Source organism: Phyllostomus discolor, chromosome 2 (assembly GCF_004126475.2).
Source record: "Phyllostomus discolor isolate MPI-MPIP mPhyDis1 chromosome 2, mPhyDis1.pri.v3, whole genome shotgun sequence".
In the NCBI taxonomy this organism is placed as follows: domain Eukaryota; kingdom Metazoa; phylum Chordata; class Mammalia; order Chiroptera; family Phyllostomidae; genus Phyllostomus; species Phyllostomus discolor.
The window spans coordinates 92,671,765-92,696,688 of NC_040904.2; the positions used below are offsets into that span (position 1 = coordinate 92,671,765).

At 36.8% G+C, this 24,924-nt stretch overlaps 1 protein-coding gene across 1 annotated transcript in view; it reads right to left on the reverse strand.

Annotated features, from left to right (window-relative positions):
• Nucleotides 1-21,790, reverse strand: part of LOC114488778 (cell surface glycoprotein CD200 receptor 1-like) — a 34,542-nt gene extending 12,752 nt beyond the window's left edge. The window contains exons 1-2 of the mRNA XM_028502578.2: nucleotides 21,421-21,790; nucleotides 51-131 (exon numbers count right to left, since the gene is read on the reverse strand). Of these exons, the coding sequence (XP_028358379.2) occupies nucleotides 51-131; nucleotides 21,421-21,487 (148 nt within the window). The 5' untranslated portion in view covers nucleotides 21,488-21,790. The remainder of the gene's footprint in view (nucleotides 1-50; nucleotides 132-21,420) is intronic.
• Between the last annotated feature and the right edge of the window lie 3,134 nt (nucleotides 21,791-24,924).

The following is a 24,924-nucleotide window of genomic DNA, read 5'->3' on the forward strand; positions in this document are numbered from 1 at the left end:
ATAAAAACTTCACAACCCTATTAGAATTATCATTAAAAGATGAGCATTACCTGAACCATTACTGTTCTGGCCCATTTGCTGTGGTGAGTTGCCTGATGTAGTAAAACCCTCCACTCCTGCACTTATGTACCCTGAAATGAGGTGGAAAGAGAAATATATATTAATATTTCTGACTCCTAGTTAAAACCACACTTTTTTCACATTCCTGAAGCCATTTTTGGATTGCAGTTGCCAATGAAAACACAAATTATGACAGGAGTGCAAAAGTCTCAAAAAAAATTTGTCCCAGTATGAACTTGTGGCCTGATCTTCCTGCCTATTGGTTATCCTCTTACTTCAAGCCCAGAATGCCTCTCACTCCTTTCCTGTCTTAACACTCAAATCAAAGTATTTCTTCTCCTAGGCTTATATACAATTAATCTACCTCTGTGAAGAAAGGGTTTTACTATCTGTTACAGATTTTTAGGAACTAGTGACTAGGTAGAAAAAGATTAGTAGTGCTATATTGATTAGGTGCTGGCATGGAACAAAAAAAGGATTTTCCTAAACATTGTTAAAATCACATTATGTGAACACATGATTTTCAAAGAACTACAAAAATGTCAGTATTGCCAGAAAGTGAAAAAACTTGGATGTGTGATTATAGTTGAGGCTGCATACGGGCAGGCTCTCACTGTGAAGGCACAAACCCCCTAGAAAGTGTTCACAATGAAGGGATGCACTCCTAGTGCATCTGCAGTGAGTGTGTCTGACCAGCAAACAACAAACATCTTAGGATAAAATTTAATGCACAGTGTTTTTATGGAGAAATTTTGAACCCAGTACCCCTCTGGGTTGCCATTTTCTTTAATAAAGCATTCTTTTAAAATAATAATTGTTAAGCACTTGTAGTTAAAAAGAGATGTTTTTGGTAATGTGCTTATTTTGTTTTTTCAGTCTCTCTATCCTGACAGGTATTATTATCTTCATTTTGCACATAAAGAAATGTAGACTCACAGCGATGAAACAACTTGGCCAAGGCCACATGGCTTGGAAGCTGATCCAGTCGCCCCAGTATTCTTACACAGTAGGTGTTGCTGCAGTGACTAGATACCAAGGTCTGGATCCTAAGAAATGCACCAGGACAAGTAGGCTATCCAAGTCAACTTAAACTGAAAGTTGATGAAGCAAGTCCAAGATATGTTTTTATGGGAACACTAAGAGACAAAAAATCTGAAAAGTACATCAAATGGCAAGTCTATAGAATCAGAAGTATAATGGCCTGTGGATTCAAGTATATGAATTTTGGACCAGAACTGGAATGGTTAAAGAGGAGAATTTGAGAAAATTGTCCAAATTCATGGATCAAAGCCATCATCACCCTTTCACTAGACTATGAGCTCCATGAGGGCAGGGATTTTCACCTGTGTTGTTCACTCTGCATTCTCAATGCTTAGCAGAGTAGCTTGCACAGCTTCCTGGCATGTGACTGTCTCAAGCTTGGTTAAAAATAAAGGTCAACACAACCCTATAGAACACTGCACTAAAGATATTGGCAGTTATTTTATAGAAAAAAGTGCAAATATTTCTTAGTCATATAGAAAGATGCTCAACACCACTCATGGTAGTAAGAGAAATACAATTTACAACTATATACAAATACCATTTTTCACCAAAAGGTTGTCAAAATACAAAATTTTGACAACATACTCTATTTGCGAAGTTTTGGAGAGATAGGCATGTCTACAGACTGCTGATGAGAATGTGCAATGTTACAATTTAAATCAAGGAAAATTTGACAGTACATAGAAAACTTACATATTCATTTTCCTTTTGAACCCACAATATCACTTCTTGGAATCTATCCCAAAGATGCACTGGCAACAGTATGAAAAGATTATATACACAAGACTATTCATTCAATGTGGTGATGGCAAGACTTTTAGAAATAACCCAATAGCCACTCACAGGGGATTAGTTGTCTAAACCACAGTACATCCACAAAAGGAAGTACAGTGAAACTCTTTAAAAGAATGAAGGATAGCTCCATAAACAATTATGAAGTGACATCCAGGATACATTGTTAAGTTAAAGAAGTGGGATAGATAAAAGTGCATATAGTATGCTACTATTAATCTAGGACATGAAGGGAGACATATAAGTATGTGTGTTTTGTTTCTTTTGTTATAATTTCAAAACTAAAAAAATATGTAATGGGGACAGGAATAGAAATAAGAAGTCTCTGACTGTACCTGATGTTATGGAATTGACTTTGGAACCATATAACCATTTTACATAATGATAAAACATAATCCAACTTTTTGTAAACACAAAAACTATAAAGCAAAACAATGTAAATGAACCTAACTGTATGTAGAACTGGTTGTATAACCACATATGGAGGAGCTACCCAAGTGACTTTTAAAATATAGTAACTTCACTGTATGCCTCTGTGGAACATAACTTAATGACAAAAATGCAAAAGAGAAACTATTTTCAATAATCATATTGTTGGTAGTAGTGTTTGGTATTTTTATTCTCAAACTCTTCTATATGTTTTAAGGGATAAATCAAACAAGCTATTATGTTGGCATCATTCAGTCTTTCAGTGTGAGAAAAAAGATATAAATGTGAAAATGAATAAATTTAAGTAAAAACCCTGAGTCCTAAATTGGAATCAAAAGTATCAATATTTGTATTGTAAATGTATTTGTATCTTTTAAAATACAGATTCCCACACTGACTGGTATGGCTCAGTTGGTTGGGCATTGCCCAGCAAAGCCAAAGTTTGCCAGTTCAATTCCCAGTCAGGGCATATGCCTGGGTTATGGGTTCAGTCCCCAATAAGGGCATGTACGAGAAGCAGCCAATCAATGTTTCTCTCTCCCATAGATGTTTCTCTCCCTCTCTTTCTCCCTCACTTCCTTTCTCTCTAAAAATAAGTAAATATAGTCTTTAAAATACATATTCCCTAGCTGCTGCCAAGTGTGGGGGAAATTCATTACATTGCAATAGATAACAATTGCACTAACCTAATTGATGTTTTTAGAACTCTGTGCACAACATCTGCAGAATATGCATTCTTTGCAAGTGCACATCATATATTCACCAACTTTAATCACATTCTGGGCCATAAAGCAAGTCTCAAAAAAATGTTGAAAACTGAAATTGTACCAAAAATGTCCTATTAAAACAAAAGCTGGAAAACAATAACAATAAGATATTTAAGTAAGCCCCAATTATTTGGATATTAAACATGTTTTTAAGTAATTTGGTCAAAGGAAAAATTTAAAAAGAAATTACAGACTAATTTGCCTGAATGATAGCAAAAATAGGAGGTCTGCCTGGGGAAAGCCCAGCCATTGTTAATATCATGAGAATGGTTTGCACCACATTGATGTAACCTGACAGCCAAGCAGAGTAGACTGGACTGCACATGTGTGAACAATGACGACTTCATTGCACTCATCAGTAGGGGTGGTAGATGCTGGTAAGTGAGCATGTGTACTGTGCAGCTGTGCCATTCAAAATGACTGAGCAAGGAAAACACCAAACCTGCATCAGATTTTGCATTAAGCTTGAACATTCCTCTGCAGAAACTATTTGGATGATTTAGAAGGCCACAGCTATGGGCAACTGGAATTGGTAGCTTCATCACAACAATGCATCCACTCACACATCATGTCTCATACAGAGCTTTTTGGTAAAACATCAAATCACCCAGGTAAGTCAGCCCCCCTACAGTCCAGATTTGGTGGACTTTTGGCTTTTCACAAAACTAAAATTGCCTTTGGAAGGGAAAGAGATTTCAGACTATCAGTGAAATTCAGGTAAATATGACAGGGCAGCTGATGGTGATTGGGAGAACTGTGTGAGGTCCCAAGGTGCCTACTTTGAAGGGGACTGAGGTATCCTAGTCCATGTACAATGTTTCTTGTATCTTCTTCAATAAATGTCTTTATTTTTTTAAGATTTTATTTATTAATTTTTAGAGAGGGAAAGGAGGGAGGGAGGGAGAAGGAGGGGAGAGAGAGAGAGAGAGAGAGAGAGAGAGAGAGACATCAATGTGCGGTTGCTGGGGGTTATGGCCTGCAACCCAGGAATGTACCCTGGCTGGGAATCGAACCTGGGACACTTTGGTTCCCAGTCCACGCTCAATCCACTGAACTACGCCAGCCAGGGTATGTCTTTATTTTTCATATTACTAGGCTGGATACCTTCTGAACAGACCTTGTATGACACATAAGATTTGTGATTTGCAGCTAAAGCAATGCTTGTAGGAACATTAATAATTTTACTTTTTTTAAAGATTTTATTTATTTATTTTTAAAGAGAGGGGAAGGAAAGGAGAAAGAGAGGAACAGAAACATCAATGTGTGGTTGCCTCTTGTGTGCCTCCTACTGGGGACCTGGCCCACAACCCAGGCGTGTGCCCTGACTGGAAATCGAACTGGCAACCCTTTGGTTCACAGGACAGCACTCGATCCACTGAACCACACCAGCCAGGGCAAAAATTAATCATTTTAAATGCTATTTGAAAAAAGTGATTAAAATTCATCTAAAGAAGCTAAAAACAAAAGACAAGAGCACAAATCAACAAAATAGAAAAGAAACAGTATAAACATTAACAAAATTAAAAGCTGGTGTTTTGAAAAGATCTTCAACATTTATAAACCAATAGGTAGACTTATTAAGAAAAAAACAGAGACAACACAGTTCTCTAATATCAAGAATGAAATAAGGAACATTAATATAGATAATATTATGCACTTATGAAAAATAACAAAAGAATGTTCATTACTTTATGTTAATCAAATCCAATTAAGGAAGAAGTAATATCAGTCTACAAATAAACCCTTTTAGAAAATAGATAAGGAGGGAATACTTCCCTCCTCACCTCATGAGAGTAGAATTAACCACACATCAAAAGCAGATAAACACATTACAAATAAAAAAAAAACAGACCCATAACCTTGATAACCATAAGACACAGAGAATTTTCACAAAATAATAGTAAATAAAATCTAGCACTATATAAAAAGAATAATACAATATAATCATATGAAGTATCTCCCACAAATGCAGGTTGATTGAACAGTCAGAAATCAATGACATTCACAGTATGAGGGGAATAAAAGAAAAAAACACATAAGATCAATTCAACAGATGTAGAAAAACACGACAAAATTTAGCACTCATTCATGATTTTCCTGATTTTTAAAACTCTAGGAATGGAAGGAAATTTCTTCATACTGTTAAAGGGCATTTGTAAAAATCCTACAGTTAACATCATTTTTAGTAATGAAATATATCCCCTCTGAAATCAAAAACAAAGCAAGAACCTCTTTTCAATATTGTACTAGAGTTCCTAGCCATTGCAATAAAGCAAGGAGAAAAAAGGTATGTCAATCAGAAGCAAAGACACAAAACGCTCTATTTGCAGATGACATGATTCTTAGGAACCTATAAAATGGCACAACTAATCAAATATAGCAAGATCATAGTATAAAATGCTAATAATATTTTAAAGCAATTATATTTTTATGTACTAGCAGCAGACAATTAGAAAATGAAATTTTAAAAATAAATTTTATTTACAATATGCAATAAAACCCTAGGAATAAATTTAACAAAAGATGTCCATGGCCTGTACATTGACATCTACAAAACATTACTGAGTAAACTAAAGAATACCTATATAAATGAAGGTAAATATCTTGTTCTTGGACAGAATAACTCAATATTGATAAGAGGTTAGTTCTCTGCAAATTGTTGTATAGATTCAATGCATGTTAATCAAAATCTAGTAGTCATTTCTATAAAAATTGAGAAGATGATTCTGAAATTTATAAGGAAATGTAAACTTAGAATAACCAAAGCAATGTTTAAAACACAAATAAGATAGCAAGGCTTATACTGCCTAATTTCAGCTTTACTATGAAGCTACAATAATCACGGCTATCGGGCATTGGCTAAAGGATAGACACATACTTCAAGAGAACAAAATAGAGAGCCTAGAAATAGACTCACAGGTACATGGTCTATCAATTTTCAACAAAGCAATTTAAGGGGAAAGCAAAGTCTTTTCAACAGCTGATCATGGAATAATTGGATATCCATAAGAAAACAAGAACCTCAACCCTTACTTAACACTACATACAAAAAAAATTACCTTAAACTGCATTATTGACCTTAATGTAAAAGCTAAGACTGTAATACTTCTAGAAGAAAACATAGGTAATACAAGGTAATACAAAAGGTAATACAAAACCCTTACTTAACACTACATACAAAAAAAAAATTACCTTAAACTGCATTATTGACCTTAATGTAAAAGCTAAGACTGTAATACTTCTAGAAGAAAACATAGGAGATAATTTCTGTGACTTTGACATATACAAAAAGATTTCTTAGAATGCAGAAAGAACAAACCATGAAACAAAATTTGTTAAAATGGACATAAACATCAGAATAACACACATAATATTAGAACATGTATCCACATAAATACAAACAAAACAAAACACAAATGAAAAAAACCCTTAACACTGAAAAAAGAAAATTTTTCCATCTAGTCAAAATCATCCTCAGAAGTAAGACTGTCTTGTGATTTTACTGCTAACGAAACCTCTCACCCACTTTGAACACCATAAATTTCCTTTCCCAATCATCACTGTCATGGGCCTGAGCAGCATGCACCACCCACGCAACAGACATCATCCAGGCATGACTGTGCAGACCCATGCTCCCAGGGCTCCCTCCAGGGAGGGGAAAGACAGCTCTCAGAAACAGCACATGGTTTTCTAGTGAGGTTAAGCAGTTTTTATCTAGTGTAAAATCTTGTGCTCTGCTGTGCTCTACTGACTAAAAAACTTATAGATAGGCATTCTGTTATTTCACACTTTCCAATAAAAACCAGTAATAGTTTTTAACCAAAACAGAACGTAGATTATGCCATACTTTAAAAGGTTTTATATTTGCTTAGATTTATTTATTATTTCTATGCATAGAGGTGGGAAACCAAAAGGTTTAAGATTTCCTGCTTTTTTACCCACATTTGGGGGCAATACAAAGGAGTGAGGAGTCTGATAAATAAATTCTAACCAAAAGAATCCTTAAATTGGGGCAAAACTGTAGCATAAAATATTTGACTTTGCTCTAATAAGATGACCATATAGCTATGAGAGAAAATAATGTGGAATAGTTTTATTTCTACATTTCTTTTGAAATTTCTCTCCAGGACTTAAGGCCTCTGTGACATCACTGAACCAGTGAGAAGTTGATCTCATTGCTTCTTACGATCTTCACACCTTTATTTATCGTCTTTATTGTTATTTAACATTTAATGAACTTACTACTTTTAAAAACAATACAGAATACATTGAAATACATTTCAACATGTTGAAATCTGTGGAAATATCTTGATATTTTACATGAGGAAAACCAAAAGATATAATTATTTCATTCTTCATTTGATATTTCTAGCTTTCCAACTTCAAAACTGTGCAAGTTATTATAAAAAAAATATAGAGCCAGACCATTGTGGATTAGGCAATGGCTGAAAAATATAAGAGATATGGGTTTTACTTCTTGCTCTGCTTCTTTTTTCCTGAATCATTTTAGATAATTAAATGAATTTATCCTTTCTAGTTCTGCTCTTTACAAAACACAGACTGCAAGGAATAATTCATGAAATGTACTCAGAAAACATTACAAACCAAGGTTTTAAACCCAGTAAAAAGAGCAGTACACTTCTCCTAAAGATTCAAGGTTTTATTTAAAATTAATACAACTTTGAGGCCCAGATCTTATTCACACAAAGACCCAGAAACTCAAGTTACATTGCCAGAACAACTTTTATTTGACTACACTGAGCACATAACTTTTTCTAAGCACCAGTGCGGCAAAGTCAATACAGCACAAAACATTTTACTATAAATTTCTGGCCCCAAAAAGCTTAAAATATCAACCTGAGCATTTTAGTTAGTAAATGTACTACCACCTCTAAAGCTGCATATTGAGGATGTAGGGGAGAAATAACAGTATTATTTTCTGAAAGTTTTTAGAGTTATGAATGGATTCAATCAAGAAGTTATGAAAATAAATTTTTTCAGAGGTCCCCAAAATAAGATGAATTGTAACCTAGATAGGCTAGTTCATTTCTGCGTCTAATGCAGTGATTTTCACATTGTGATCTGGGAACTAGTGGAAGTCTATCTTAGCCAGAATATCCATGAACTTTCTGGCTTTGGGGGGAGGGGGTCTAATTTATAATTTTGTTTCTGCTACATAAGTAAAAAAGTAATTATTCCACCCTGTAGGAATAATTAAAGGCAATAAAAATTTCCCCAAAATTTTGTTATTTTCTAAATAACAAATGGGAATGTCAGTTGGAATAAGAGACACATGTAACCCTTGTCTCTACTAAACCTACCTGAAGACTAACACATTAATTTAGTGGTAAATATTGGAAGCAAAGGAAATGTTTTCTTTTCTGCCTTCTAAGATGATCAGTCTCTCACCAGTGGTTTTCCTTCTTATGGCACTTGAGTGAAGATCTATCACACATAGTAGAGCATTTTAAATCACCTTATTTCTGTGCCACAATTTTTCCAGGGAAAAAAACTATTTTGCAACATCTGAAATTCTAAGATAAAAATTATTTATATTGATGAACTACAACTACAAACTTAAAAATGGATAAATCTCAAACATAATACTTAGTAAATAACCAGTAATAGTTTTAATAGTAAATAAAAGCAGTTACAAAATAATGCACACAATGTGCATTATTTCATTTATATACAATACAAAATAGTCAAAACCAATTTCATTGTTAGGGACTACATACACACATACTTAGTAAAATGTAAAGAATAACAGGGAATGATTATCACCCGAAGAGAATGACTGTTCCAAAGATAATGGCTCCCTTTAGAGCAAAGGCTGAGGTTATAGAGGAAGGAATGGCAATAGTCTGTTTGTAATTTACATAGGGAGTCACTCTATAATTATTCTTTGGAGTATATGAATATATACTCAGCAATATGTATTGTTTATGTTAATGTAAAAACTTAAAATAATAAGTGCAAAGAAACTCAAGAAATACAATACTTACTTTTTAAACATAATGTCTCAACAATTGATTCTAGTATTATGGCATGTATTTCATGGTCTTACACTTTAAATTATGAAAGTGATTTACATTTTGAAAGACAACATTTAGGAGCAGACAACACCTAATTAGGTGTTCAGTAAGCAAAATGTTGTTTGGAAATCCAAACTTTCAGCAGAGACAAAAATAGAGAAGAACACCAAAATTTTTAGAGTAAGAAAATGAATGTTTTGGCCCTTCCATTTATTACTTCTCTAATCTTGAATATGTGACTTTCTGAACCTCAATTGCTTCATCTACACCTATTGAAATGTAGTAGATGATAAAAAGTGGTCATTCAAATTCATAATAGGAATGAGGGATGGTGATTTGTATCAATGAGATATGGTATTAGGAGAACTAGCTAGCCATTTGAAAAAATATTAAATAAAAACAGATTCCTGTCTCATTTCTCACATAAAAATAAATTAAAATGAATTGAACATCTAAATATAAATAAATAAGTAAATAAGTACTGGAAGAAAATATAGGTAATTTTATTTTTACGTTAAACACTGATAGAGCAATAACATTTGGGTTTGTTTGGGACTGAGGGGCCTCTCAGGATGCAGGACATTGGGTCCTGGAAACCAGGAAAACTGGGACAGTTGTCACCTTAAGTGAAGAAACCTTTGTAAGCCTGATACAAAACATACACATTATAAAAAAATACTGAGAAATTTGACTGTAGAAAGAATTTAAAACTTTTATAGTGTAAAAAATTCATAAAATAAGGTTGACAAGCAATTTGTGGAATATTTGCAACAGTTTTGATAAGCAAAAGGCTGCTTCCCCCAAAACCATACAGAAAACATATAAATCAATAAAAAATAGAGAGATGGACAACCCACTTTAAACACTGAGCAAAGGATATGAAAGGCTGACAAAAGATGAGCCTAATAATGTGTTGAAGGGAGATTTAGCCAGTAACTATAATTATACTCTTCAGATACAACATAGAAAGAGAAATAAAACACTCAGCTTGTTCATAAAAAGGGAAAGGAGAAATGTTTAAGAAAAGTAACAAGTTCTAAAACACAAAAATTCAATAAGAACCAGTGGATGGATAAAATTTAGAACTCAAAAAGAATTACGATAAATATAAATTTCATCTTAGTTTCCAAAGTAGTATAATCAGAGTCCATATAAACTGGTTAGCGCACAGTGCTAATAAAAAGCATATTGCTGAGCCTAATTTTTTTACGATAATCACAAAGTCTGTATCAGTTTGTTAGGACACAGGGCTAATAAAAGTAATAATGTTGGGCTAGGTTTTTTAATATTGGTTTTCTGGGTTTTTTTTTTAAGGCAGTTACTTTCACATAGCCCAAAACTAATTGTTGGAGACCAATATTTTTCCCCTGGTTCATGGCAGATTTTTTTTATACGTACATGTGTCAGTGATAATGAGGAACTGGTGTGTAGTGGATAGATAGTGAATATATATGAGGTCTGTCCAGAAGGTATCCAGCTATGTAATACGAAAAACAGAGACATTTATTGAAGAAGATACAAGAAACATTGTACATAGGACAAGGACACCTCAGTCCCCTTCAAAGTAGGCACACTGGGACCTCACACAAGTCTCCCAATCACTATCAGCTGCCCTGTCGTATTTTCCTGAATCTCATCGACAGTCTGAAATCTCTTCCCTTTCAAAGGTGATTTTAGTTTTGGGAAAAGTCAGAAGTCACAGGTTGTCAAAGCTGGGCTGTAGAAGGCCTGAGTTACCTAGGTGATCTGATATTTCACCAAAAATTTCTGCATGAGAGACGATGCATGAGTAGACACATTGTCCCCTGATGAAGCTGCCAATCACCAGTTGCCCATATCTGTGGTTTTCTGAATCATCCAAATAGTTTCCATGGAGGAATGTTCAAGTTTGACACATAATTTGGTGCAGATTCAATGCTCTCTTTGCTCAGTCATTTTTAATGCAATGGCTACACAGTAAACGTGCTCACTCAACAGCATCTACTGCCCCCACTGACTACTACAGTGAAGTCATCATTGTTCACACATGTGCATACCAGTCCACTCACCTTGGCTGCCAGGTTACATCAATGTCACACAAACCATTCTCATTATATTAGTGATGGCTGGACTTTTTCTGCACAGACCTCATATGCATATCAGGTGTGCAAAAATAGACAAGGGGCAGCTGATGGTGACTGGGAGAACTGTGTGAAGTCCCAAGAAGCCTACTTTGAAGGGGACTGAAGTGTAATTTTCCTATGTACAATGTTTTTTGTATCTTCTTCAATTAAGTTTATTTTTCCTATTACATGGCTTGATACCTTCTGGAAAGACCTCATATGTACTAGGATATTAATTCCAGCATAGTTTGTAATTCTCAAAAACTGTAAGCAACCCAAAAGCCAAACTGTAGGGGCTAATTGAATAAAAGGATGGGCAAAAGTAGGTTCACAGTTGTTTGTATGGAAAAAGACATGCAGGTTACAATTATTACAATAGCTTTATTAACTATGTTTCATTTATTCACAACTGTAAACTTATTTGTACCCACCCCAGTATTATGAAATAATATCTATAAAAGACCATTGAAAACTGCAAAATGATAATTAAGTTTCTATTTTTTGAATGCTTGTAAAATTGAGACAGCACTAAAGGCTTTGTATATTTCATTTAACTCAATCTTCACAGCAACCCTAGACACTAAGTCAAGGTTTTGGGGTAAAATCTCCCAATTTTAAAATATTAGCAACTAATTCAAATTTTTAAAAATATTACATGAGCCAACTAAAAAGAATCTGCAAGTCAGATCTAACCTATGGACTGCCAAATTGTACTCTCTGGCGTGGAAATTAGAGAAAAAGGCCAAAATCAGAATCTTAAAAACATTTAAAAATAGGAATCTGCTGGAGGAAATGGATTTAGCAAAAAGTGATGAAAAATGTAGACAGTAAATGCAGGTTGTTAAACAGGGAAAGAAGAGGTTTTAGGAAAGGCATCATCGTATGGGGCAAGTCTTAGAGCAAGGATGAAGAGGTTTTATGACTTGCTGACAGAAGGTGGTCAGAGCCCTGCAAGTGCTGTAAAGACAGAGTTAGTGCAGAGGGAAGAGCACGAAGAGAGTGCAGGGAGCCAAGCCGAAGCAATCGTCAACAAACGTAGACTTTCTCTTTCAGGACTTTTGACCTTAGAAGTACTGGAGAATGAGACAATGGCTTTTTCCTTTCATGCCAACCCTGAAAGAGATGGGACAAATCTGGAACCATAAAGACTGAGAGGGTATTTGAGAATGAAGAGCACAACATATATGCAGATAGAAAGAGGATGAGCTTGGTTACAAGAATGAAGGAGGCTAACTGGTGAAGCAGGACCCTAGAGGAACTGGGAGAAGATGAGGAAAATCCAAAGTGGATGTTCGCTTTTGAAAAGACTGACACTCGGTCTCTGAAAGAGGAGCAGAGAGGGAAAGAGTGATTTAGACACAACAGACATTTTGGAGAAGTTCAGGTTGACAGACATTTTCTGAGTATTCCTACCCAGCACTGGGTAGCTGTGCAGAGCTTTGGGAATGGTAGGATGAATGAGGCAAGGTCTCTGCCCTCGGAAATCTCGTCTGCGACAGTTAAAGACGTCCACAGTGGATGATAGATAAATAAGAAGGTGAGCAGCCATGTGCTGAGTATAAGGAACAACAGGGACAGTTTGGGTGATAAAGCAAGACCTAGGACAGTGTCGTTTTTTGTTTTTGTTTTTGTTTTGTTTTGTTTTGTTTTAATCCTCACCTGAGGGTTAAAAAGAGAGGGAGAGAAACATCTATGAAAGAGAGAAGCATTGATTGGTTATCTCCCCTATGTGCCCAGATGGTAGATCAGGGATCATACATGCCCAGACCAGGCAGGGGATATTACACACCCAGACTGGGGGTCAAACCCATAACCAAGGTATAAACCCTGACTGGGAACCAAACCCCACAACACTTTCATTACAGGACAATGCTCCACCCAACTGAACCACACCTGCCAGGGCTGGACAGCGTTCTTAACCGTGGCTTTCATTACAGTCATCTGCAAAGATTTGTAAAAGTCCAGATACCCAGACTCTATATCCTGAAAAGTGCAATTAAGTAGGCTTGAACAGGCATCACAATATAATATTGTAGGCTCTGCAGGCAACTCTGTCTCTAAATCTACTGAAAATTACTAGTTTAAAACAACCTCTGGGGAGGGAGTCAATAAAGGATAAGATAGAATGATTATCTGGAGATTCACTATTTTGAATCTACCAATATTTACTACTTGGATATTTTCTCAAAAATTTGTCAGTAACCACAAAATGCACTACACAATGAGATATTCTTACATTACATAATTGATAAACGTTTGGGAAAAGATAGCATTTCATTGTAAATTAACAAAATGGCAAAAACAAAGAAAAGAACACTAAACAATTTAAAGCTATATATGTACACACCCAGTTTGGAAAAATGTCTCTACCAAATCACAGAATGTTCTCAAATGATACTCTTGGAACACACTCAGGTTTCCCATATGTTAATGGAGGGTGAGAGTGGGGGGTTAAATCTGCTTTCTCCTTCTAGCTGCCCTTTATCCTGTCCTTGCTGCCAAGCTTCTAGAATGAGTGATCTGTGCCCACAGCCTCAATTTCCTCCCCACCCACTCTCTCCTTGATACCAGCATTCTTGTGGCTCACACACCCTTCCATTAAACCACAATTTTAAAAGGGGTATAATCAAATTCTTGGTCTCTCTTCAGTGCTTGTGCTCCTGGATTCCTTGGCGTATTCTGATGCTATTAACCACTTTCCTCTCTTAAAATCCCTTCCTTCATGACTGCAACAACCCTGTCCCTTTCCCTGTTTGTCTCCTTCTCTGCAGGCCTGCCTGTGTCCTCAGGGACACTGGTGTAGTATTCACCAAAGTCTCACCTGCTCTTCTTTCTCTTCGTGCCTTCTTTCGTCACTCTCCCTCATCCCCAGAATTTCAACTGGGCCTCTACATAGTTGATTTATCCTTGTTTTACCACTTCAGTCACAATTTACCTCCCTCTGCCCTTCATACAGGCTGTGTGACTTGTCTGGAATATTCCTCTCCCCAACTCTTCTTGTTAGCTGTTTTCTGTTCATCTTCATCTTAAACATCACTTCCACAGGGAGGTCTTCGTTAGCCCTCAGGGAGGATTATGTATACCAATCATGCATTTCTATGTCACCCTCTATTTCTCTTTATACACTTGGGTATGATTTAATGATTTGCAATGATTTATTTAATATATATCTTTCCTACCAGATTCAGAGCCCATGAGAGGAGCAGCTCTGTCTGTCTTGTTCAAGTATTCCCAGCATGAAGCACAGTGTCTGATACATGGCAGACACTCCCGCACTTGTTAACTAACAGAACAATTGACCCACATTCAACTTCGACTTGTTTTTCATAAACAAGAATCTCAACCTGTAGCTGCTACTTCTTTCCATTCCAATGCTTGCTGCATGTCAAGTACATCCCATCTAAAAATCATAGATTTTTCCACATATATTTGCCACATCTCTTTTCCTTGCTATTTATGATCCTGTGGGAAAGTTTCAAGCTCAGCTCATCCACCAAAAAGTTCAGTGATATCTTTAGTAATTTCTTGAACATTCCTGGGCTCTATTTGCCTCTGTATAAAATGAAAGGAGTAATTTGAAGGTTTCCAAACTCTGTCTTTTCTGAAAGTCCTATACTCCTCAATAGTCTCATACATTTCTTTCCCTTCACAAATGAGGAAATTACTGTCTAAAGAGAGTAGGCAATTTCTTAAAGGTGACACAGCTAGTAGTTAGAATTATATCTCATGACATAACTTTAAAGCCAACAAAGACATATATAAGAATTGGGGAGTCGAGGGGAAGGAAATTGAGATTTCCTTGGGTAAGTGAAAAACACCCAAACATTCAATGCATGAATGAAATGTAAAAAGCAAAAAGACATTTAATGATATAATACATTCAATCTCAATGTCCAAGAGACAGTATAAACAACCAAATCAATATCAGTTAGTAAAAACAGATTGATATTAAAAAATACATGGATTTGAAGAAAGTTCCACTTCCTTTGTGGCAAAATAAGCTTTCTCATATAACAACTATAAGTTGTGGACAAAATGTGAAAACAACTCTCTGAAGCCACTGGAGAGTGGAAAAAGTAAGAAGATTCTTGAAGAGTGCCAATCCTTGGAAGAAGGAAGGGGTTCAGGGTTGAAGGTATGGGTCCCATTTTTCCCCAGTTTTTACCATTTTCAGTCTCAGCAAAGCCTGCAGTTGGAACCACTCTGAACAGCTAAAACTCTAATATAAAACCCACAGTTTTCTGAAGAAAAACTTTGGTGCAACCAAAATTCTCTCTGAAAATTGAGAGAGATGGAGAGAAAGAGAAAGAGTTCCATATCCTATGTGCAAACTCTAGAAACACCTCTGCGGCTGACCCTAAGCCACCCATGGGAGGGCACCCCTGAAGCCAGCTAGCTAAAGGCTGAAGCACTGAGATCTAAGGCACTGTCCAAGAGCAAGAGCTGGCTGTTTGAATCCAACTGAGTTAAATGTTTTCTGGGGGGGAAAAATCAACAAAGCAATATAACAAAATCCATAGTTTCAATGATGCAATATCCATTACCCAAATAAAATAGTTTAATATACAGAGAACTGGGGAAATGTGTCTCATTCTCAAGAGAAAAAAAAACATTAAAAAGAGACTAACCTTAAGGTGACCCAGATGTTGGAAATACCAAACAAAGATCTTAAACTATACTCAGTGATGTTTTACACATACACACACACACACACACAAAATGAAGGAAAAGAGAAAAACACAACAGAGAAAAATAAACTAATTAAAAAGAAGTGAAAATTCTAAAATTTAAAATACAATATCTAAAATAAAATATTCCCTGGATGGACCTAACAGATGACTGGAGCTAAGACAGGAAATTGTTGGCAAACTTGAAATATATCAATAGAAATTATCCAATCAGAATAAAAGAGAAAAAAGAGAATAAAAATATAATAGCTACTGGGACCAGTGATGAAGTAGCAAAATTTCTTTAAACATATGTGTGATTTGAGTTCTAGAAGAAGAGAGACAAAGTTGGCAGAAAATATATTTGAAGAAATAGTGATTGCAAGTTTCTCAAAATTTTCTGAAAAGCATAAATGTACAGATTCAAGAATCTCAGTAATCCCACAGCAGGATAAGTGTGAAAATAACCACACACAGACATATGCTGTGCGCCCAGAAACAACAACAAAGAGACCATCTTGAAAGCAGCCAGAGAAAACTGACAAATTGTTTCCAGAGAAACAGTAATTTGAGTGTCTGCTGACTTCTCATCAGAAGTGGTAAAAGAACATTTTTAAGGTGCTAGAAAATAAGTCAACCCAGAATACACAGAATTCTATATCCAGCAAAAATATGCTTTAAGAATGAGGCATGTTTAGATAAAAGGAAACTACAGGAACTCCTCACCTGCAGGCCTACACTAGTAAAAATGATAAAAGAATTTATTTAGACTGAAGGGAAATAGTAACAGACAAACTCAGAAATTGGGGAAGGAACAAAGACCATGGAAATAGCAGCTATGGTGGGCACGGTATTTGCACTCAAAATCTCTAAGGAACGACTTTTTGCTGTTACTTCTATGGGCACTATCGGCACACAGCCTTCAGTTCTCAGCATCTTCAAAGATCAACTCAGTTACTTCGCACAAAGTCATACCCTTCTCAGGGCATCCACATTCAACGACTGGTTGAGATGAACGTCATATAAAGGCCTAGCCATGCTGATTCAATGTAAGACCTCTCTAAGGCCATTCTAACTCCACAGCTCCCCATGGGGATCAGGTGAGGGCTGAAATTGTAGATTGACTTCCCCCTCAGCAAACTTGCCCTTCCTTTCAGGTGTTTCTTCCAACTGTCCCCCCTAATAAACATCCTCTATGAAAAACTCTCTGAGACTGATCCCGGGAGAGCCTGCAACAGCATCAACAACTCAAAGGAACTGATATTTTTAAATAAAATGGTTTGCTTCTAACCCTTTCCAGTGCTATTTCTGGTACTTTTTTATACTACTTTCCTTAAACACAAATGAGATTTTGTTCTGAAGATTGTTTCTAGTTTTGGGGGACAGATAAGGCATAGATACTCTAGCTAAGAAAACTTCTAAATTGTTTGCTTGGTGTTCATATATGGACAGTGTTGTTTCTTCCTGCAAATAATTAACTTATTGTGACTCTTACATGAGTTTTGTTACAACATCCAAAGCTATTTCTTAACCACAGGTCTTCTCCCTAATCTTAGGCAGAAATTATCAAATGTATGTCAGTGATAACAAGGAAGAAAAGTGTATCAGTTGTTACTAAATTTTAGTCACTGTGCAGATTGATTTCTCAGATACAATATAAAACCAAATAACAACTGGGTTATTTTATTAACTAGCACCATTAACCGAAATACTTATGACCTTATTAGGAGGGAACTTACCTACTGTGGAACTGTCTCATCTCTTTATTTCCATGCTCAACCTATTAGCATCCTTATATCTAAGTTCTCATCTTACTCCTCAATTTTAGAAGTTTTTCTCCAATTATTCAAGGTTAAAAACTCCCTTCCCTTCTCTTCTCAGATCTTGCTCTCTGTTATTGAGAGGATGGAGATAACTATCATTCTTAGGACACAAACACAAAAATATTTAATGCCTATTCTACTGTATTTGTCTCTATGAGGACTCTCTGGAATCTCCCAGTCCATGAATGGATTGTGTTGTATTTCCAGGTACAACACACCTGGAATTTTCCTCCTAGTCCTCCTCTTTCCCTGTACTGAATTTAACATCTTCCTCTGCAAAGAAACCTCCCTTCTCAGCCACCAATGTGTTGCAGCAGAATCATGGACTTTCTAAAATGGACATTCAAGGTAGGAGCTCTTGACTCCTGCTGCAAAACACCTTTTTTTACCAAGTGCCACTCACACTGAATGAGACACTGCTTCCACCTTATTCTCTGAAAATATTGCTTTATTATATTATTTTCCTGTTCACAAAACAACAAGTGGTTCCTCAGTGCTTACTGCACAGTATCCAAGTTCCTCTGTTTAGCTATCGAGGTCCCCCAAAATGCAGCCTTATTTCCTATGACTGTGTAAAACACAATCTCTACTCCACCAGGTGAGGGTTCTTTCCCTCCCCAACCACCTTGCCTTTGCTCATGCTGCACATCCACACCTGCCTACTGGTAGCTCTGCCTTTCCCAGACTTCTCATTCAACACCCAGGTCAAGACCCATCTCCTCCATAAAGCCTTGGACAAGTCCATCCCACTATAATTTCTCCCATCTTTGGATTTTTACTAGTTTCATAGACAATTTCAAGATGAACTGATTTTTTTAAAATGTTCTCTTAAATTGTCATCGTAGCTTGGCTTTTGCCTAATTCGGCTTGCTAATAACTTTTAGACACTATCCACAGACACACACCCCTTCCATATACACTGTTTTTAACAATGACTTTTTGATTAATTTCATAATCACTTAAGCATGGATGTTTAGAGAAAACATATCTAAAATTACTATATGTAAATTCACAACTAACACAAACTAGAAAAGGAAGGTAGAACAGAAATTAATCAGGACAAACCCTTTTTTCCCCACAATTGCTTTTGTAAAACACCATATGATTTCGCAATTGCTTTTAATCTCATGTTCCATCTTTTGCAAACCTGCTGAAACTACTTATCAGCCCTGTCTGGATTTTCTTTCTTCTTCTTATTGCTGCCTGCCCCCTAGTGGAGCATAATGATAAATGGTCAAAATTAGTCCAAGGAAGAAAAAAGTGGAGAATTCCTTTTCAGTAATTCGTAATCTCAGCATCAGTGACTTTTATAAAAGGTAGAATCATATTAACTGGAATAGCAAAATATAATTTCAACTCAAGGAAAACATAGAAGATAATTGGCTAAAATAAGGAGGAAGAATAGGTGTGGGGTGAAGGGAACAGGGAGAAAGGAGACCAGGCTCAGAATTGCAAGCTTGCTCTGCAGTGGGCCGCTCAGACGTTTTCGTCTTTGCCTTCAGGTGTTTTCGGAATAAACCTTGTTTACCAACTCCTACAATGCTTGAATTTATAAGCAAAATGAGCAAAGATCAAGGTAAATAGGTTTTTTAATGCTGTGTTTTACACCAAAATCATCAGCTCCCTTGCTCCTTTGTGCGTTTACTTTGTACATTAGTTAAAGTGAGTTATTGAGGTTTAGCAGTATTAAAAACAAAGCAGTACTAACTAGTAATAAAGATGAGTTTATGCCCCAGGTGGCTTGCTTCTCATTTACTATAAATTATTTCATGGTAAATTTATCACGCCAAATCACTGTACACAATTTGCTTTCTTGTGTCTTGATTCCAAATCTTTTGATAACTTTTTAATTATATAAGCACAGACAGTAGTAGTTGATATATGTAGTATCCCTTAGTTGTGTTTAGAAATAGCTTCAAAATTCAAATCTTTAAACCATTAAAATTCAACCTTGTCAATTATGTTTTAGTCTTTTGAGGGGAATGCAATATTCATTTATTTAATGCATAGTGGGCATACAACATTATATTAGCTTCAGGTGTATGACATAGTGATTTGGCATTTATACGTCTCACAATATGTTCACCACACTAAAAGTAGTAACCATTTACCACCATGCAAAGTTATCAAGCTATTTTATATATTCATATATATATATGGTCACTTATATATATGGTCTTGATCTTGATTTTGTTTTTCCTTTACCCAAGTCAGTGCAACTTGACATCAATGGCTTCACTGCTGAGTTTGGTCCTACACAGATTTCTGTACAAGGTTTCCCCAACAAAATCTCAACTACTGAAAATGTCAGATCCCTTGGTTTGTTTTATGAGTAAATATTCCACTAAGTTTATAACCAATATTGGCTTAATATTTTTTCTAGTGGTACTATCAATAGTGGTGCTTTCTAGTGAAAAGCATAATGCTAAATATTGAGGGAAGTTGCCTATTCAAATGTTTAGTGATGCACACAGATGTGCCCGCGTGTACCCGGGTGTGACTCTGCCACATACAAGTAATGACAGGCAAATCATTTCGCCTCTCTAAGCCTCAGTCTCTGCCTTCGTAAAATGGAGAAGTGTCTTCTGTGCCTATTTCACTGCAGATCAAAGGAGAAAAAGTGTGTGAAAAATCTGCACAGAAAGGTACAGTAGTACAGTGTGGTTATTTTGTGTGTGCACACCAGTAAGATTATCATGTGGAAACATTTTTTTTTTGATGGAAGACAGACTGTATTTTTAAGTCATCCATATGAGAAAAAATACTTTTTCTTCTTTTAATTATCAAATTATAAAATTTAAAACCAACTACACTGTTTCCTTGCAACTGCTCCCATTTACTAAAAGTGAAACCTGAAAACTCCCTCCCACATCAACTCCTACCAACCCTCTATAGTGAAACCAGGACACCCCCACACAGTTCCAAGTTCTCTGCAACACCTACGGGAACCTAGGTGTTGAAGAGTGTGTCCTCTAACACAGAAGATGTCTTTTTCTCTTTTTTCCTTTTTATTGAATTTATTCATGAATTTAGGCATGACACTAGTTAACAAATGATTATACAGGTTCCAGGTGCACAATCCTATCACCCCAAGTCAAGTCTCCATCCATCACCATTTATCCCCTTATACCCTCCCCCACCTCCCTCCACCCCCCAAAAAATGTCACTTACAGCCTACACACGTTGAAACTAAATACAGACATGCATCACAGATGCACCACCAATGAGTACATTATATTTTTTAAAGCACCTGGTCATAGAAAGTGATAGAAAGCAATAAAATTTTCTATTTTATGCTGTTAATAATATGGACTTAAATGAGTTGGGATTATTATTTAATTTTTTTGAAAGGGAAAAGAAGATAAAAATAACCCAGATGACTTGGATTGCTACTAGAAATTATTTAATTTATTCTGCCTTGTTCAAAAAAGGGGGGAGCGGGGGAACTAAGGAAGTGGGGAGTGAGGCAAATCATATAAATGAGTATACTATAGTTGGATACAAATAAAATAAGTATGGCAAAGAGGAAAATAAGGCTAATAAAGTGAAACGAATCTGGGAGCAGCCCCATCCCCCACATCTACGACTGTGTTTATCTTGTATTGCTCCGTAAGAAAGGCAAAGACAGCTCAGGAAAAGCTGACACCAGGTTTCTCACCAGCCATTCTCCTATCACTCTTCCAAAGACCATTCAAACTTACCAGCCGCTAAGAAGACTGTCAGTATTGGTAGTAGCTGTAGGTCAGAAGTTCTCCCAAAGCAGGGCATTTCTGTTCTCTTATTTTCTGCCCTTCACTCACTCCTTCCCCTCCACATAGGTATGAAAGGAGCTGTGGACATGGTGAAGTTCCTTCTGTCAGCTTCTCCGTGCTCAATCCTCTCAGCCCATCAGCAGCGGGACACTCCTGTCCTACTTGTCCCTTCCTTCAACTCTGGGTTTCAGACTGAGAAAACTCTTGGAACAGAAGAAACTCTCCTCTGGAACTTGACACAGCAATAGATTTCCTGTGTGAAGCACTGAAGCAAGGACGGAGGAAGCAGATTGATTATCTTTCAGCTCATTGGTCCTTCTCTCACTTCTGCTCTACACATAAATTTTACAGTAAGGCATTGAACGTGCCCGAAATAAATGGATTTGTCTAAACTTGGATTAGGGAGCAAAACAGACTATTTATCTATTTTTGGCCCATCCCTTTAGACTTCCCAGGGCATGATAACTTTTTAGAAGCTTTCTCCAAGTTGAAGAGATGGACAGCCTCAGTAAAAAAGTTTGTAATAAAGTATTTGTCCTTGAAAATTCTTTCACAAAATTACTGCCTATAATATTTACAAATTTAAGTTCTACTTTCTTATTGCTACTGTAACAAATTATCATAAACTGAGTGATCTGAAACAACAACCATGAATCTTACAGTTCTAGGGGGCAGATGTTCACAATGGACCTTATGGGACTAAAATCAGAGTGTGGACAGGGCTATGTTCTTTCTGGACACATGGGGAGATTCTGTGCACTGACTTTTCCAGCTTCTAAAGGCCACCAGTGTTCGTAGGTTTGTAACTGCATCATTCCCATCTCCTGGTCCCCAGTCACATTCTCTGATTATAACTCTCCTACCTCCCTCTTATAAAGACACTGTGATTATATTGAACCACCCACATAATCCAGGATAATCTCCCTATCTCATAATCCTTAACTTAATCACATCTGCAAATTCTCTTTTCCCACATAAGTTTGCCTATTCACAAGTTTCGGAGGTTAAGTCATAGACTCCTGATGGAGTCTGGGGGAGGCATTCCTCTATCACAATTTTCTATTTATTTCTATCATTTTCACTTTGAAGAGCTAGACTGATCATTTGAACCAAATTGCAAATAAACACCCATCTTTAGTTGTCACAGGGCTGTTATCAAGACTTACAAAAAAAAAAACAAAAAACTCTGCCTTCATGTGCTAGTTCATGTGCATTTAGATTATGTTTAGAGGAAAGAAATTTTCTATGTGCTAAGAATTTCTTATGCCAAGGCAAAACTCTCCAGGAAGGGGAAGAAAGCATTGCAAACAGGAAAAAGACTAAGCAACATGCATTTTTTTTTATTTTAAGTTAGCAGTTTCATCTTTCCTCTTGCCAAACAGTAAGTAAACTATATATATCACCCCCCCACCCCACCCTGCTTCATCTTCTCCAGCCTTCCTTTCAGTGAATCAGTTTGATTCACACAGAGAAATCGGGTGCTGGAGGGCATGTGATACTTGAAGACATGCGCTATGTGACAATGGTGGAAACAAAAATGACTTCCCTTCTGCCTAATATTGTACCAGATGTCAGGAGATCCATGATGAACTGTCATTTGAAATATAACATTCTGGCTTCCACCACATTGATGTTAAGGTTCATAGTAGTTAAGACCATGAGTTTTGATAACAGATAGACCTAAGTCTCTCTCTGCTGGGCAATTACTAGTCTGATGATACTAGGCAAGTTTCTTATTCAAGTCAGTAACCTGTTTTGTTCCACTTATATTGTACTTACATGAGTGTTTTCTCATGTCATCAAAATTTCTTGCTGATCATTTATTTTAATGCCTGTTCAGTGACAGCCAGAACTAATGCACAGAAGGGCTACATGACCTGCTTAATGTCTCAGAGTGACTTGGTGACACAGCTGAAAGTAAAACACATTTCATGTTTGCCAGCCCTGTGTTTTTTCCACTCAACTCCTCTCATGTGAAATTTCAGGCAACTCCCCATGTACTCATCTCAGGTCAGACCACAGTCTGCAATCAGCAGTTTAAGAATCACGTGAATGGTATCAAAAACCATAGAAATCTCTAAGCAGATTTGGCAGGATGCAACTTCTTCCCCACCTCCTTTATCGCCTCCGTCCCACCGCCAACCTTTCAGCTCCCACCTTTACTTCTTGAGGAGGCAGGTGTTTGGAAGAACAATAAAGGGACTGAGTGTTTGTTAGCATAACCATCCACCAAGATATGCCATGAAAGTCAACATAACAAAAGAGAAGGTTGTTTGTCTAGTACATGCACATCTCTGAAACAACTAAAGGACCCATATATTTCTTGTCTGTGTCCCTTGGGCACCAGGCTCAAGAAGCAGAGCAGGAGAGCAGAGCGAGACCAGGAAAGTGGTACAGCTCAAACCAAAAATCCCAGACTTTTCCTCTACCAGTCTTTCAAGCCCTCTGCAATACTACCAATTAAGAATCAGAGCACACAAAAGAGTAACAACACAAAGTGACTGTGCTTCATGCTGTGGTGGCCAAAACAAAACGACTTGGTGAGTTTTGGTGATCCTTAGTAAATTAGAGCTGCTTTAAGACAAAATGCCCCCAAATGTGCACAATTGACTTAATGAAAAATTATCTGCCTGTGAATGTTTTTGAAGTACACTTGTTTTGTCTTTCAGTTAGATGTACTTCGTTGTCTCCGATGTCAGATTCAGGCCCAGCCACACCTCAAACCAGTTAGAAGACATTGCTGTCTTGCATTGGCACACTTCCCCTTTATGTGGAAGCTTGTATGGATCTTGAACAGTCACAGCCCAGGCACTAAAGACCTGCTATTACTGACCCCTTATCCTCCAGTTCATGCTCTGTCACCTCCCGAATCAGAGTCCTGACTGGCGAGAACTCAAGCACTTGCCTGCCTCTAATGCCTTAGCTCAATTTTCTGGATGTGTATCTTTGCAAAAATGGGCCAGCACCTACGCACTTTGTCATTTGTACTTTCTGTAAACTCTCTGAACTGTGTGGCCTTCCACAGTGTGCACACACATATATACCCACACAAAGATGCTACTGAATATTTGTCCCGAGTCCCCCCTCAATCTACCCCATCCTGCTGTTGCCCGAGTACTAATATAACAGTTTCAAAGAGGTGAAAGAAAAATGCCCAGCAGTGTGAAGAATTTCAAGGAACTCACACACGGTTCTTTATTGTACTGCCCTCTCTGCCCTCATAGCACAATGATTACAGATGCAAGGTTAATGATTTGCCTTGGAGACACCGTTATTCAATGGCTGCAAAAAGTGGCCGCTCTGCTGGCCATGTCCTCTTTCCCTGTTCTCCAGTTCACTTCTCTACAAACTTTGTAGACCCGAGCTCTGAAGACAACTCATCTGAAATCCTGGATCTCCTTCCACCTACAATCACTAAATGTGCTAGTGAGTAATTTAAAAGAGCCCCACAAA